We start from the raw sequence: 16,613 nt of genomic DNA, 5'->3' as shown, positions 1-16,613 counted from the left end.
CTCTCTCTCTCGCTCCCCCCCAAGCTCGCTCGCTCTCTCTCCTCCCCAAGCTCGCTCGCTCTCTCTCCTCCCCAAGCTCGCTCGCTCTCTCTCTCTCCTCCCCAAGCTCGCTCGCTCTCTCTCTCTCCTCCCCAAGCTCGCTCGCTCTCTCTTCCCCCCCCCCCAGCTCGCTCGCTCTCCCCCCCCCCCCAGCTCGCTCGCTCTCCCCCCCCCCCAGCTCGCTCGCTCTCTCCCCCCCCCCCAAGCTCGCTCGCTCTCTCCCCCCCCCCCCAAGCTCGCTCGCTCTCCCCCCCCCCCCAAGCTCGCTCGCTCTCTCCCCCCCCCCCAAGCTCGCTCGCTCTCTCTCGCCCCCCTCCAAGCTCGCTCGCTCTCTCTCTCCCCCCTCCAAGCTCGCTCGCTCTCTCTCTCCCCCCTCCAAGCTCGCTCGCTCTCTCTCCCCCCTCCAGCTCGCTCTCTCTCCCCCCTCCCCCCTCCAGCTCGCTCGCTCTCTCTCTCTCTCTCCCCCCTCCAGCTCGCTCGCTCTCTCTCTCCCCCCTCCAGCTCGCTCGCTCTCTCTCTCCCCCCTCCAGCTCGCTCGCTCTCTCTCTCCCCCCTCCAGCTCGCTCGCTCTCTCTCTCCCCCCTCCAGCTCGCGCTCTCTCTCTCTCTCTCCCCCCTCCAGCTCGCGCTCTCTCTCTCTCTCTCCCCCCTCCAGCTCGCGCTCTCTCTCTCTCTCTCTCTCTCTCCCCCCTCCAGCTCGCTCGCGCTCTCTCTCTCCCCTCCCTCCAGCTCGCTCGCTCTCTCTCTCCCCCTCCAGCTCGCTCGCGCTCTCTCTCCCCCCTCCAGCTCACTCGCGCTCTCCCCCCTCCAGCTCACTCTCTCTCTCTCTCTCTCCCCTCCAGCTCGCTTGCGCTCTCTCTCTCCCCCCTCCAGCTCGCTCGCTCTCTCTCTCGCCCCTCCAAGGCTATCTTTTCCCCCCCACCCCAAATTCTCTCTCTCCCTCCTCCCCCACCCCTTTTCTCTCTCTCCCCTCCCCCCCACCCCCGCCCCCCCAAGCTCTCGCTCTCTCTCGCTCTGTCCCCCCAAGCGTGCTCTCTCTCCCCCCTCCCCCCCCCTCAAAGCTCTCTCGCTCCACCCCCCGCTCAAGCTCTCTCGCTCCACCCCCCACTCAAGCTCTCTCGCTCCACCCCCCGCTCAAGCTCTCTCCCCGGCGCTGTGGGAGGCTTGGGGCCCGGCACTGTGGGAGGCTCCTCGGATGTGTTCGGCTGCTCAGTGGAGGCAACGTGGTGTGGACGCATGCGCAGAAAAGGGTTAGTAGGGATTGCGCTGGGGGGGGGGGGCGGGGTCGGTGATATTTGTTCTAACTCTCGCTTCTGCGCATGATTCAGGAGACACATGCGCAGAAGGGAGACTTAATACAAATAGTTACTCCATTAAATATTGGCCAGAATACCAGGGAGAACAACACTGCTCTTCTCCGAATAGGGCCATGGGATCTTTTACGTCCGACTGAGGGGGGAGACGGGGCCTTGGTTTAACATCTCATCCAAAAGATGGCATCTCCATCAGAGCTGTACACTCAGTACAGAAGTGTCAACTTAGATTATGCGCTTAAATCTTTGGAGTGGGGCTTGAACCTCTGACGTTCTGACTCAGACAAGAGTACCACCACTGAGCCAAGACAGACATATAGGGGTCAATATTAATTCATGGCAAGATCAATACATGGAGTTCCTGAGGTGGGCGGTGTACTAGTCAGGAAAGAAGCAAGGCCTGGCCAACATTAATATTGTACATCTGCCTCCTGCCCAAGTCAGTGGGAAGAAAGTTAAGGCTGGTAGGCGAGACAAGAATTGGGGTGGGAGCCGGATGCTTCAGAGAACCCAAAGGTACTGTCCCTGGCACAAGGCAAGTGCCGGGGGTGGTGCAGAACCGATGCTGCTCATAGGAATGTGAGGATAAGATCGCAGGTGAGGAGGTCCAAGGATTCCTTTTGGGATCCAAAGGAGCACTCCTGCTGCTCCTGCCCCCACCCCCCAACTCCAAAGAATTCTTACAAAATTGTAAAAACTGAACTTATTTTGTCTTCTTCTGGGTTGGCAACCAGGCGGTCCCATAATCTCAGCAATCTTACAGTTTGTATACACCTGTGCTTCCTTGAGTTGGACAGATGGTGTGAAGGTAGGTACCTGTTTGATTGCTGGTGGTTTAGTGTGGATGTTTGGATTTGCTAGATGGAAGTGTTGTCTGTTGGTATGCATCCAAATCTTTAATAAGCACCTTTTTTGAAATCGGAGCACTTATCAGATCATAGATATTGCAATTAATTCAGCGGTAAATTCAGTGCTCTTGCATTCCTAGCAGGGTGTTTTGCTCAAAGGCAGAATGGATTAGAGAATTAGTGTTACTGCCCTGTCTTCTACTCACACCGTCAGCTGTGGCTCAGTGGGTAGCAAACTCGCCTGAGTCAGAAGGTTGTGGGTTCAAGTTCCACTCCAGGGATTTGAGCACTCCAGTGCAGTGCTGAGGGAGTGCAGCAGTGTCGGATGTGCTATCTGTCGGATGAGACCTTAAACCGAGGTCCTGTCTGCTCTCTCAGGTGGATGTAAAAGATCCCGTGGCACTATTTCGAAGAGGAGCAGGGGAGTTATCCCTGGTGTCCTGGCCATTATTTATCCCTCAATCTACATACCAATACAAATTATCTGGTCATTGTCACATTGCTGTTTGTGGGAGCTTGCTGTGTGCAAATTGGCTGCCACGTTTCCCACATTAAAACAGTGACTTCACTCCAAAAGTACTTCATTGGCTATAAAGTGCTGAGAGACGTTCGGTGGTCATAAAAGGCGCTATATCAATGCAAGTCTTTCTTTTTTTTCTTTCACGCCGTTTTTGAGAAAATGGGATCGCTGAATTTATGTTGAGATCCAGGTGGTAAATACCTAAGATTATTTACTGTGGAGCTCTAATCACTCCCTTCATGTTTTAGAGACACGGTGAATGAAAACTGAAGACGATGAAAAAATTAATCAATTATTAGGATGTCTTGTTCTTTGAAAATCAAACACATTGTCCATCAGTTCTGATTGTATTAGGTATTCAAGCAATAATGGTGTCATATCCGATGATGCCAATCCTAAATCACACTTCAAAATGGATCACCGATTATTTAGCAATAGGAAAACACACAAGCATCTACATCCATCAAAATTGCTAAAGCATCAGAGAAGTTATATCTGCGTCTTTAAAGCTGTATATGTTAATACCTTTTAAACCAGTTGCCTCAGCCATCATTTACTTGCTGACTGCCTACTGGCTCTTTTTACCTTAATTGATTTCTGACCAAAAGGCATTTGACCATTTTGTACCTTCCATTTTGAAAGTTAGTGAAGCAAGACCTGCCTCAATTTTATCCCTAGCTATTTTTAAACATATAAAATAATGGCATGAATTCCCATTTTTGTCACAAGAAGCTGAATTCCCCTCTTTGCAGTGGTGTCACAGTAGATCTGGACTTCTGCTCATCACCAGAGACTACCACAACCGCAACCAATTTTTCTGGGTCAGGGATCATTTGACATGCCGAGGTGGAGCCGCCAGTGCCAGAAATGGAAACGAGGCAGCTGCTGCATCAGAACAAGTGGCGAGAGATCTTAAAGGGGTAGAAGAGCGGGGGCCAAATTCAAAAGAGAGGAGACCTCAACTAGGCCCTCCCCCTCCAGGTACAGAAATCAGAGACATTACTGTCACACTACCACCAGTGAGGGTCGACTGTCCCTTTTCACCAGGTGGTCCCAAATAGCGGTGGCAAGAGCTGCAGTCAGCAAGAAAATCCACCAGGAATGTGAGCCCCTCCTACCCACCAGTATTTAAATGCAGCGGATAAGGAAAGGTAGCCAGCAGTGATATCTGCGGGGACAGGCAGAGGGAAATCTAGCTGGAGGCAGAAATGGGGTATGGGCCTTACTGCTTAATTGTGCACCTTTTTCCGTCACTATCCCATCCAATTTGGGGCAGGATAGTGGACGAAAATCCAGTCCAGCTATTTAATCTTGACTGTTGCATTATTCATCTTTGATTGTCGTCTTTCAAATTTCATAGACACAGGAGTCAGCAAGTTTCATAAAGTACAGCTTTGGTTCAGGTATCTGAAATATGATAGCGCTTGGATTACAAAATATAAGGTGAGAGTTCAAAAACAACTTGATAAACATTACATTATAAATACACTGTTGAGTGAAACTGATAAATCAGTGTTACTGAATTTGAAAACAATTTTGTGGTGTGGATTGATGTAAAGTGAAAATAGGATTGAAAATGGCAGTCTTAGGTTGACCTGTAATCCTTAAAAGCCAATTTAGAAAATAAACTTTCAAGTCATCTATATAGCCTCAATTTGAACATTGATTCTGTAGTTCAAAGAGCATGGTAATCTGCAGCTTCTCATCTCTTTGGAATATTGAACAACTGTGTAATAGGGTAGATCAATTGACATTCAGGCAAGTCATACTGCAATGTGAGCAGCTTCAAGGAAACTGGGAGAGACAACAGCACTTAAACAAGGTGGCAAAATGTTATCTAAAACATGGCATGCAGGGTCATAATCACTTAAAAATGTCAAAAGAATAAATAATATACCTAGCACAGTCAATCCAAGGATACCTATGTTCCTCCCTCCTCGGTCAGGCAGGTTGTTCACCAAACACTGATACGTCCCTGTGTCTGACAGTTGTGTGTTATTAATGAAGATGGAGGCACTTGTGCTGGGCATGGTGACGACAAACCCCACACGGGAATTAAACTGGGTGGCCCCGCTGCTTACCTGCCCTCCCTGGTACAAAATTACCTGTGACAGAAGAAAAAAAGATAGAAAATCATATTTAAGCTATTTTAAGTGTGGATCAATTCTACAACATAACACATCACATACATTTACTAAAATTTCATATTGCGACAAAATACAGGTTTAAACATGATTGATTAGAATGTCAATACGACGATGTATACATATCGTTGTACCACTTTTAACAACACAAGGTGTCCCTATAGTGTTTGGCTCCTGGATAGATGCTAATTTTTAAGTTTCAAAGATGTCCAGAGATGATTTGCTTGTTTGCAATCATTACAACATTTTGATAACCTCTGGATGTCACTAATCCAGTTAATTATCAGAGAATGTATATTTTCTGTCAGTATAAAAATTCCCTACTGGCAGTTTAACTTTTTCTGTTGAAATACTGTGATCATGTTGGGTTTTTCCTTTGTTATTGGAGCCATAACTGAGCTGCACAGAATTACATAGAATGTACAGCACAGAAACAGACCATTCAGCCCAACTATTCCATGCCATATTTCCCAGAGGTGGATTAAAGCACTGGTTTTTAAATGGAAGGAGGTCATGACCCATATGAGGCTTTCACCTGTGCTAATTATTGTCAAAACCATCATGCTCTACGATTACCATCAGCGTGAACTCATCAGCGGGCAGGCCACTGGAAAACAGCCATGCCCACGATATTCAGCAGCAAAAACTGAGGACTTCTTCAGGCAGTACCCCCACGAGGTTTTCCAGTCAGTGCACGAAGGCCACACCGTTGGAGTTTTGCTGCAATCGTTCCATTTGGTACAGAAATAGTTGTTTTGGCTCCATTAAACCTGCTGAGTGCTGCTCAGAGGTTTTCACAGACATTTGTATAACTTTCAGGTCTGACTCTTTAGTGGAGGACTGTAGGCCTCATTGTGGGCTGCAGAGATGTGCTTGACAGGATTCACCCTAAAGATGGGAGGAATGTTGGGAGGGTGAAACCTGGCACACCTGGTCACAAGCAGGAGAAGGCGCCGCCGTCAGCACCATGCAGGGAGGCAGCGGGCAAGGGAGGCAGACCAGTCTTCACCGGCCCGAATCAGGATTGCGGTTGGCTGCTTGAGGACAAGGGATATCCCCTGTCCACTTGGCTGCTCACTCCACTGCGGAACCCCAGGACAGCGCCAGAGCATGCATACAATGACACTCATTGTACCACCAGGTGCATCATCGAGCAGTGCATAGGCATCCTTAAGCAGAGGTTCCGGTGCCTGGACCGCTCTGGTGGCAACTTGCAGTACTCTCCTCAACGGGTCTCCATAATCGTTGTAGTGTGCTGCATGCTGCACAACCTGGCCATCATGAGGGGACAGCTTCTGGAGGTCGAGCCAACAGTACCACCTGAGGAGCCACAAAAATATTTCGCCGCTAATGGCCCCAAAAAGGTGGGGGGAGGAGCACAGCTTTCCAGCAGTACTGAATTTCAGGCTCACCACATCCACTGGTTCCCCCTTATTCACCCTGCTCGTTACATCCTCAAAGAACTCCAGCAAATTTGTCAAACATGATTTCCCTTTCATAAAACCATGCTGACTCTGCTTGATTGAATCATGCTTTTCCAAATGTCCTGCTATTGCTTCCTTAATAATGGACTCCAGCATTTTCCCAACGGCAGATGGTAGGCTAACTGGCCTATAGCTTCCTGCTTTTTGTCTGCCTCCTTTTTTTAAATAAGGGCATTACATTTGTGGTTTTCCAATCTGCTGGGACATCTCTAGAATCCAAGGAATTTTGGTAGATTACAATCAATGCATCCACTATCTCTGCAGCCACTTCTTTTAAGATCCCAGGGTGCAAGCCATCAGGTCCAGAGGATTTGTTCGCCTTTAGTCCCATTATTTTATGGAGCACTTTTTCTTTAGTGATAGTTTTAAGTTCTTCCCTTCCCTATAGCCCTTGATTATCCATTATTGGGATGTTTTTAGTGACTTCTACCATGAAGACCGACACAAAATATTTGTTCAAAGTCTGTGCCATTTCCCTATTTTCCATTATTAATTCCCCGGTCTCATCCTCTAAGGGACCAATGTTTACTTTAGCTATTCTCTTCCTTTTGATATACCTGTAGAAACTCTTACAATCTGTTTTTATATTTCTTGCTAGTTTACTTTTATAATCTATCTTCCCTTTCTTTATTTTTTTTTAGTTGACCTTTGCTGGGTTTTTTTTTTAAGTTTCCCAATCCCTGGTCTCCCACTAGTCTTAGCCACTTTGTATGCCGTTGTTTTCAATTTGATACCATCCTTTACTTCTTTAGTTAGCTACGATGGTTCTCCTTTCTCAAAGTCTTTCTTTCTCATTGGGATATATTTTTGTTGAGAGTTCTGAAATATCTCCTTAAATGTTTGCCACTGCTTTTCTACAGTCTTACACTTTAATCTATCTTCCCAGTCCACTTTAGCCAACCCTGCCTTCATACATTTGTAATTTCTCTTTTATTTAAGACCAGGACACTGGTTTGAGATCCAACTTTCTCACCCTCCAACTAAATTTGAAATTCAACCATGCCATGTTCATTCTTTCCTCGAGGACTCTTTACTCGGAGATCATTTATTAATCCTATCTCATTACACAGTACCAAATCTAAGATAGCCTGCTCCCTGGTTGGTTCTGCAACATACTGTTCAAGGAAACTATCCCGGGTACACTCTGAACTTTTCCTCAGGGCTACTATGGCCAATTTGATTTGTCCAATCAATATGAAGGTTAAAATCGCCCATGATTGTTACCATTCCTTTCTTACAAGCCTCTATTATTTCTTGATTTATACTCTGTCCAACAGTGTAGCTACTGTTAGGGGGCCGATAGACTACACCCACCAGTGATTTCTTCCCCTTATTATTTCTTATCTTCACCAAACTGATTCAACAGTGTGCTGACGTGGATTGAGAACTGGTTGTCAGACAGGAAGCAAAGAGTAGGAGTAAATGGGTACTTTTCGGAATGGCAGGCAGTGACTAGTGGGGTACCGCAGGGTTCTGTGCTGGGGCCCCAGCTGTTTACATTGTACATTAATGATTTAGACGAGGGGATTAAATGTAGTATCTCCAAATTTGCGGATGACACTAAGTTGGGTGGCAGTGTGAGCTGCGAGGAAGATGCTATGAGGCTGCAGAGCGACTTGGATAGGTTAGGTGAGTGGGCAAATGCATGGCAGATGAAGTATAATGTGGATAAATGTGAGGTTATCCACTTTGGTGGTAAAAACAGAGAGACAGACTATTATCTGAATGGTGACAGATCAGGAAAAGGGGAGGTGCAAAGAGACCTGGGTGTCATGGTACATCAGTCATTGAAGGTTGGCAAGCAGGTACAGCAGGCGGTTAAGAAAGCAAATGGCATGTTGGCCTTCATAGCGAGGGGATTTGAGTACAGGGGCAGGGAGGTGTTGCTACAGTTGTACAGGGCCTTGGTGAGGCCACACCTGGAGTATTGTGTACAGTTTTGGTCTCCTAACTTGAGGAAGGACATACTTGCTGTTGAGGGAGTGCAGCGAAGATTCACCAGACTGATTCCCGGGATGGTGGGACTGACCTATCAAGAAAGACTGAATCAACTGCGCTTGTATTCACTGGAGTTCAGAAGAGTGAGAGGGGACCTCATAGAAACGTTTAAAATTCTGACGGGTTTGGACAGGTTGGATGCAGGAAGAATGTTCCCAATGTTGGGGAAGTCCAGAACCAGGGGTCACAGTCTAAGGATAAGGGGTAAGCCATTTAGGACCGAGATAAGGAGAAACTTCTTCACCCAGAGAGTGGTGAACCTGTGGAATTCTCTACCACAGGAAGTAGTTGAGGCCAATTCACTAAATATATTCAAAAGGGAGTTAGATGAAGTCCTTACTACTCGGGGGATCAAGGGGTATGGCGTGAAAGCAGGAAGTGGATACTGAAGTTTCATGTTCAGCCATGAACTCGTTGAATGGCGGTGCAGGCTAGAAGGGCTGAATGGCCTGCTCCTGCACCTATTTTCTATGTTTCTATGTTTCTAACATCTTGATCTTCTGAGCCAGTATAATTTCTCTCTACTGCACTGATCTCATCCTTTATTAACAGAGCTACCCCACCTCCTTTTCCTTTCTGTCTATCCTTCCGAATTGTCAAACGCCCCTGAATATTCAGTTCCCAGCCTTGGTCACCTTGCAACCATGTCTCTGTAATCGCTATCAGATCATACCCATTTATATCTATTTGTACTGTCAACTCATCTCGTTACGAATGCTGCGTGCATTCAGAAAAAGAGCTTTTAATTTTGTTTTTTTTAACCATTTTTCCCTGCTTTGACCCCACTTTCAGATACATTCTTATTTTTATACATTCTGTCCCTTCCTGTCACACTCTGGTTATCATTTCCCCCAACTATTATCTATTGCCTTCTCTTTGCTCTTTGACTTTTAAAATTTCCGCTCACCTGAACCCTCCCCCCTACTATTTAGTTTAAAACCTTCGCTACAGCCGTAGTTATTCAATTCTCCAGGACACTCATCTTAGCACGGTTCAAGTGAAGCCTGTCCCAACGGAATAGCTCCCACTTCCCCAGTACTGGCGCCAGTGCCTCATGAACCGAAACCCATTTCTCCCACACCAGTTTTTAAGCCACATGTTCATCTCTCTGATCTTATTTACCCTATGCAAATTTGCTCGTGGCTCAGGTAGTAATTCAGATTACCTTTGTGGTTCTGCTTTTTAATTTAGCCCCTAGCTACTGATACTCAGCAAAATCTCTTTCTTCTGCCTATGTTGTTGGTACATACATGGACCACGATAACTGGATCATTCCCCTCCCACTCCAAGTTCCTCTCCAGCCCAGAGGAGATGTCCTTAACCCTGGCACCAGGCAGGCCACACAGCCTTCGGGACTCACGCGCTCGGCTGCAGAGAACAGTATCTATCTCCCTAACTATATTGTCCCCTACCACTACAACATTTCTTTTTACACCTCTCACTTGAATTTGTTCATTCTCCCTGCAGTCCCTGCCCTTGTCCAAACAGGGAGCAAGAATCTCGTACCTGTTGGACAACAGCAAGGGCTGAGGCTCCTCCATCACTACCTTCTGGGTCCCCATACCTTCCTCTTTTGTAGCCACACCCTCCTGTCCCTGACCAGGGACCAAATTTGAATTAATTAATCTAAGAGGTGTGACTGCCTCCTGGAACACAGCCCCTCCCCCTCTCCCCCTCCCTGATGTGTCGCAGTGTCTGCAGCTCGGACTCCAGCTCATCAACACGGAGCCGAAGTTCGAGCTGCAGGCACTTGCTGCAGATGTGTTCAGTGTGGATCTCAATTGGGTCAACCAGCTCCCACATGCAACAGCAGGAACACATCACCTGCCCTGCCATCACTAATGTATTTAGTTAATTAAGTTTTCAAGTTTTGTTTTTAATCCCAGCTCTTAATTTAAACTAATGACCCAGAAAAAGAAAAACACTGACCAACCATTCACTTCCCTGCTTTCCTGTGAAGTCACACTTTGATTTTGATTCTTTTTACTTCTCATCTTCCCAGGTTATTTGGTGCTGTTCTGGATGGCTGCTTGCTGCTCCTCCCGACTCTTGCGTTGTTTGGGCTCTAACAAGAGTTCACTCTCACCTTGGTGTGCCTTCACTGTGACAGCATGCAACCTTTGGGCAACCTTTCAGCCAGTTGGCACATGCTCATGTTGCTGGCACAGAAATAAGCTTCTAATGTCACATATAAATCTTGTAAGTTTGGATCACTTAATCACAATGCTAACCCAAGCTACTTACATGCTCATAGACTTACGAAGATAGCATAAAGTCTAGATCCTTGGGTGACGGTGTCTTTGGTCTTCCAAGTTCCAAAATATGTACGCTTTGCCCAAAGAAAATCCACATACCAGACTGGAAGAAATATGGACTGAAGGGGACCCTCAGCTGCTCTCCGAGGAGACTGATCTTCAAACTCTGCGCACGGAGGCTTTAAAGGAGTATGGGAGAGCGATATTGGACTCGTCACCCAAGCTCAGGGAAAATACCAACCTTCGCTTATTATATTTTTCTTCCCTTACTGACTCATTCCCTGGCACACAGGCATACCCGCATCACGGGGACATAACACACAGTGGTCGAAATAGCCTCACACCACAACTGAAACTTCACGTGTGACAGGCAGCTTATTATTAAAATTGTGGATGCATTGCAACAATCTTCACTATTAACAGTAATGGTGGAAAGTTTTAGGTAATGTGCCCACGATTTTCTGATAAGCTGCCAGCTACACGTGAACCCTCGCCAGTGGCCTAGAGCCTCAGAATATTCCACTCAAAGTCTTGTTGGAAGGGATGGCTTACTACTAGCCTTCTAACATTTGTTGTTCTTATGATCATATTGATGTCCATGAGGTGGTGAACCCAGAGGGTACTCTGTTTGACTTATCTCTAATATATGAGCATGACAGCTCTGAAGCTGACAGCACGGCGACCCTTAGTGGAGTTCTGAAATTCCCTCCCGAAAGCACTGCCTCTCTCTACCTCTCTCTCCTCTTTTCAGATGCTCTTTAAACAAAACTTGACAGCTAAACCACTCCCTTGAAGAGTGCAATTCCTAATATGGCTAAAGGTACCTGCAATGCAGCACCAATTTTAAATAAAATTGAGAATTACTTTTCCTGAAGGTGTTATGAAACTCCTTGGGTAAATGCACTGTGTGGTGTGGGATCAACCCAAGCACACAAGGAAATTCCAAAAAATTCTCAGGTTCCTGCGTGGTCTGTACCGGGTTACCCAAAGAGGCTGGGTATTACAATCAGCCTCTGACCAAGTGACAAATTGCCCACTCTTGTATGTGTGTGTAATATACCCAACAAGCACATGATCACACTCAGTTACGACGTTCTCCATCCCAGCTGATTATCCTGCTGATGCTCAGGGCCCAAAAACACACGGTCCTGCTGCACCACTGTAATGATGGCAGACCTAGAATTTTGTTTCTAAGTGACTTGCGTTACTGACCACATTGGAATTCCCAGGGTCAGGCATTGAGCATATCAGAGATTGGCAGCACGCCAGTATCAGCGCATCTGTGGTGCCCACTAGGTAGAGGGGTAAGAATATATAGTAGTGGAGAGTGGCTGGATCCTGAGCTGGCAGAGGTAGCTGAAATCAACAAAAATTGGCCTGTCACTTTGGCTGTTGTAAGGAACCCAGCCTTTGCCACTTTGGTGAGCTTTACTTCCCTCAGCCTGCGCCTGCCTCTTGCAGGAGTACACTACACATTGGAGGCATTGGAGAATTTTGGAACATTAAATCAATCTTGCCAATCCTGCCTCCATTCCTAACATCATGATGTAAGGGGATGGACAAAAGAAGCACTCACTCGCACACCCCTCGGATACCCTTGCAAGGTATACCAACATCAATGCAACACTTTTTTACAATTATATTAGGAAAGAGGGTGGTCAGGAGCAATGTGAGCCCCTTGAAAACTGACAACGGTGATATTGTAAATGAAAAGAAGGAAATGAAGGATCTGTTGAATAATTACTTTATGCCAATATTTACAGTAGATGAACAGGATAGCCTGTCGGACATCCCAAGGGAACTAATATTGAATTAGGGACATGGATTCACCAAAATTAATGTAAGCAAAATAACAATAATGAAGAAAATGGCACTAAAGATTGACAAATCTCCAGGACCAGATGGTTTCCATCCCAGGGTTTTAGAGGAAGTAGGTGAACACATTGCAGATGCTCTAATCTATAATCTTCCAAAGTTCTTTCGATTCAGGAACCATTCCTTTAGATTGGAAAATTGTACGTGTCACTCACTATAAGAATGTTGAAAGAGGGAAATCACAAAATTATAGACGAGGTTAGCCCAATATCTGTTGTCAGGAAATTGCTGATTATAATTAAGGATAGGGTGACTGAACACCTAGAAAATTTTCAGCTGATCAGAGAGAGCCAGCATGGATTTATAAAGGGTAGATCATGTCTGACGAAACTGATTCAATTTTTTGAGGAGATGACTAAAGTAGTGGACAGGGGAATGTATATGGATGTTATTTCTATGGACTTCCAGAAGGCATTTTATAAAGTCCCTCATAAGAGATTGTCAGCTAAAGTTGAAGTTCATGGAATTGAAGGCAAATTATTGACCTGGTTAGCAAACTGGTTGAGCGGCAGGAGACAAAGAGTAGGTACTCTAGTTGGCAGGATGTGACTAGTGGTGTTCCACAAGGGTCTGTGTTGGGTCCTCAACTATTCACCATATTTCTTAATGACTTAGATGATGGGATCGAGTGCCAGATATTGAAGTTTGCCGATGACGCATAGTTAAGCGTCATTGTAAGCGTCATTGTAAGCTCACCTACTTCTTTTAAAACCCTGGGATGGAAGCATAAAATTACAAAGATATATTAATATTGGCAAAACTGTGGCAAATGCATTTCATTGTAGGCAAGCATGAAGACATCTAATTTAGCCCCAAAAAGCATAGATCAGAGCACTTTCTAAGTGGTGAAAAACTAGAAACAGTGGAGGTCCACGTACATAGATCGTTAAAATGTCATGGACAGGTGCAGAGAATAAACAAAAAGCTAATGGGATGTTGGGCTTTATATCTAGAGGAGGAGAATACAAGGGGTTGAAAGTTATGCGACAGCAAAAGAAAGCCCTAGTTAGACCACACTTAGAGTACTGTGAGCAGTTCTGGGTTCCAGACTTCAAGGATATATTAGCCTTGAAGGGAGTGCAGTGTAGCTTTACCAGAATGATACCTGGACGCCACGGATTAGAAACATTGAAAATAGGTGCAGGAGTAGGCCATTCGGCCCTTCGAACCTGCACCACCATTCAATATGATCATGGCTGATCATGCAACTTCAGTACCCCATTCCTGCTTTCTCTCCATACCTCTTGATCCACTTAGCCATAAGGGCCACATCTAACTCCCTTTTGAATATATCTAACGAACTGGTCTTAACGTTCTGTGGTAGAGAATTCCACATGCTCACAACTCTGAGTGAAGAAGTTTCTCCTCATCTTGGTCCTAAATGGCTTACCCCTTATGCTTAGACGGTGACCCTGGTTCTGGACTTCCCCAACATCAGGAACATTCTTCCTGCATCTAACCTGTCCAATCCCGTCAAATTGTTATATGTTTCTGTGAGATCCCCTCTCATTCTTCTAAATTCCAGTGAATATAAGCCCAGTCGATCCAGTCTTTCTTCATATGTCAGTCCTGCCATCCTGGGAATCAGTCTGGTGAACCTTCGCTGCACTCCCTCAATAGCAAGAATGTCCTTCCTCAGATTAAGAGACCAAAACTTACACAATATTCAAGGTGTGGCCTCACCAAGGCCCTGTACAACTGCAGTAAGACCTCCCTGCTCCTATACGCAAATCCTCTCACTATGAAGGCCAACATGCCATTTGCCTTCTTCACCGCCTGCTGCACCTGCATGCCAACTTTCAATGACTGATGTACCATGACACCAGGTCTCATTGCACCTCCCCTTTTCCTAATCTGTCACCATTCAGGTAATAATCTGCCTTCCTGTTTTGCCACCAAAGTGGATAACCTCACATTTATCTATATTATACTGCATCTGCCATGCATTTTCCCACTCACATAACCTGTTCAAGTCATCCTGCAGCCTCTTAGCATCCTCCTCACAGCTCATACTGTCACCCAGTTTAGTGTCATTTGCAAACTTGGAGATATTACATTCAATTCCTTCGTCTAAATCATTAATGTATATTGCAGGGGTCCCAGCACTGAACCTTGCGATATCCCACTAGTCACTGCCTGCCATTCTGAGAAGGACGTTTATTCCTACTCTTTGCTTCCTGTCTGCCAACCAGTTCTCTAGCCACCTCAATACATTACCCCCAATACCATGTGCTTTAATTTTGCACACTCTCTTGTGTGGGACCTTGTCAAAAGCTGTTTGAAAGTCCAAATGCACCACATCCACTGGTTCTACCTATCCACTCTAGTAGTCACATCCTCAAAAAATTCTAGAAGATTCATCAAGCATGATTTCCCTTTCATAAATCCATGCTGACTTGGACCGATCCTGTCACTGCTTTCCAAATGCGCTGTTATTAAATCTTTAATAATTGATTCCAACACCTTCCCCACTACCGATGTCAGGCTAACTGGTCTATAATTTCCTATTTTCTCTCTCCCTCCTTTTTTAAAAAGTGGGGTTACATTAGCTACCTTCCAATCCATAGGAACTGAACCAGAATCTATCGAATGTTAGAAAATGACTAACAATGCATCGACTATTTCGAGGGCCACTTTCTTAAGTACTCTGGGATGCAGCATATCAGGCCCTGGGGATTTATTGGCCTTTAATCCCATCAATTTTCCTAACACAATTTCCTGACTAATAAGGATTTCCTTCAGTTACTCCTTCTCGCTAGACCCTCAGTCCCCTAGTATTTGTGTCTTCCTCAGTGAAGACAGAACCAAAGTATTTGTTCAATTGGTCTGCCATTTCTTCGTTCCCCGTTATAAATTCACCTGATTCTTATTATGTCTCAAATAAAGCAATGTGACTGAGTACTATAGACTTGAGTAAGTGTGACCTCAGTCTCTTTATTCTGACTCCAGAGTGCTGGCACAGCATGGGAGGCCTGCTTATATGCAGTGCTTCCAAGGGATGCTGGGATCCCTTGGGACTCCAACAGATGCGCCCTCTGGTGGCGGCAGAATGCTGGTTACAAGGTGTTGCATACATAACAATTCTGACTGCAAGGGACCTACATTTGTCTTCACTAATCTCTTTCTCTTCACATATCTATAGAAGCTTTTGCAGTCAGTTTTTATGTTCCCTGCAAGCTTACTCTCATACTCTATTTTCCCCCTCCTAATTAAACCCTTTGTCCTCCTCTGCTGAATTCTAAATTTCTCCCAGTCCTCAGGTTTGTTACTTTTTCCGGCCAATTTATATGCCTCTTCCTTAGATTTAACACTATCCCTAATTTCCCTTGTTAGCCATGGTTGAGCCACCTTCCTCGTTTTATTTTTACGCCAGACAGGGATGTACAATTGTGGAAGCTCATCCATGTGATCTTTAAATGTCTGCCTTTGCCTATCCACCGTCAACCCTTTAAGTATCATTCGCCAGTCAATCCTAGCCAATTCACGTCTCACACCATCGAAGTTACCTTTAAGTTCAGGCCCCTATTCTTGGAATTAACTGTGTCACTCTCCATCTTAATGAAGAATTCTACCATATTATGGTCACTTCCCCAAGGGGCCTCGCACAACAAGATTGCTAATTAATCCTCTCTCATTGCACAACACCCAGTCTCGGATGGCCAGCTCTCCAGTTGGTTCCTCGACATATTTGGTCTAGAAAACCATCCCTTATACACTTCAGGAAATCCTCCTCCATCGTATTGCTACCAGTTTGATTTGCCCAATATATATGTAGATTAAAGTTGCCCATGATAACTGCTGTACCTTCATTGCACGCATCCCTAACTTCCTGTTTGATGCCATCCGCAACCTCACTACTACGGTTTGATGGTCTGCACACAACTCGCACCCGCGTTTTTTGCCCTTTGGTGTTCCGCAGCTCTACCCATACAGATTCCACATCATCCAAGCTAATGGCTAATGTCCTTCCTTACTATTGCGTTAATCTCCTCTTTAACCAGCAACGCTACCCCACCTCCTTTTTCTTTCTAAATTATGAGTCATTACACAAACTAGGGTTGTATTCTCTGGAATTTTGAAGGTTAAGCGGTCATGTTTTCAAGGTATGAAGGGGAACTGATAGAGTAGATGAAGAGAA

At 45.6% G+C, this 16,613-nt stretch overlaps 1 protein-coding gene across 4 annotated transcripts in view; it reads right to left on the bottom strand.

Annotated features, from left to right (window-relative positions):
• Nucleotides 1-16,613, bottom strand: part of igsf11 (immunoglobulin superfamily member 11) — a 344,662-nt gene that overhangs the window by 79,005 nt on the left and 249,044 nt on the right. For all 4 annotated transcript variants that reach the window (XM_070893379.1, XM_070893383.1, XM_070893382.1 and 1 more), the window contains one exon: nt 4,617-4,824. In XM_070893379.1, the coding sequence (XP_070749480.1) occupies nt 4,617-4,824 (208 nt within the window). The remainder of the gene's footprint in view (nt 1-4,616; nt 4,825-16,613) is intronic.

This window comes from Pristiophorus japonicus, chromosome 11 (genome assembly GCF_044704955.1).
Source record: "Pristiophorus japonicus isolate sPriJap1 chromosome 11, sPriJap1.hap1, whole genome shotgun sequence".
Classification (NCBI taxonomy): Eukaryota; Metazoa; Chordata; class Chondrichthyes; family Pristiophoridae; genus Pristiophorus; species Pristiophorus japonicus.
The sequence above is the reverse complement of the archived record's forward strand: the minus strand, read 5'-3'. Positions and strand labels throughout refer to the sequence as shown.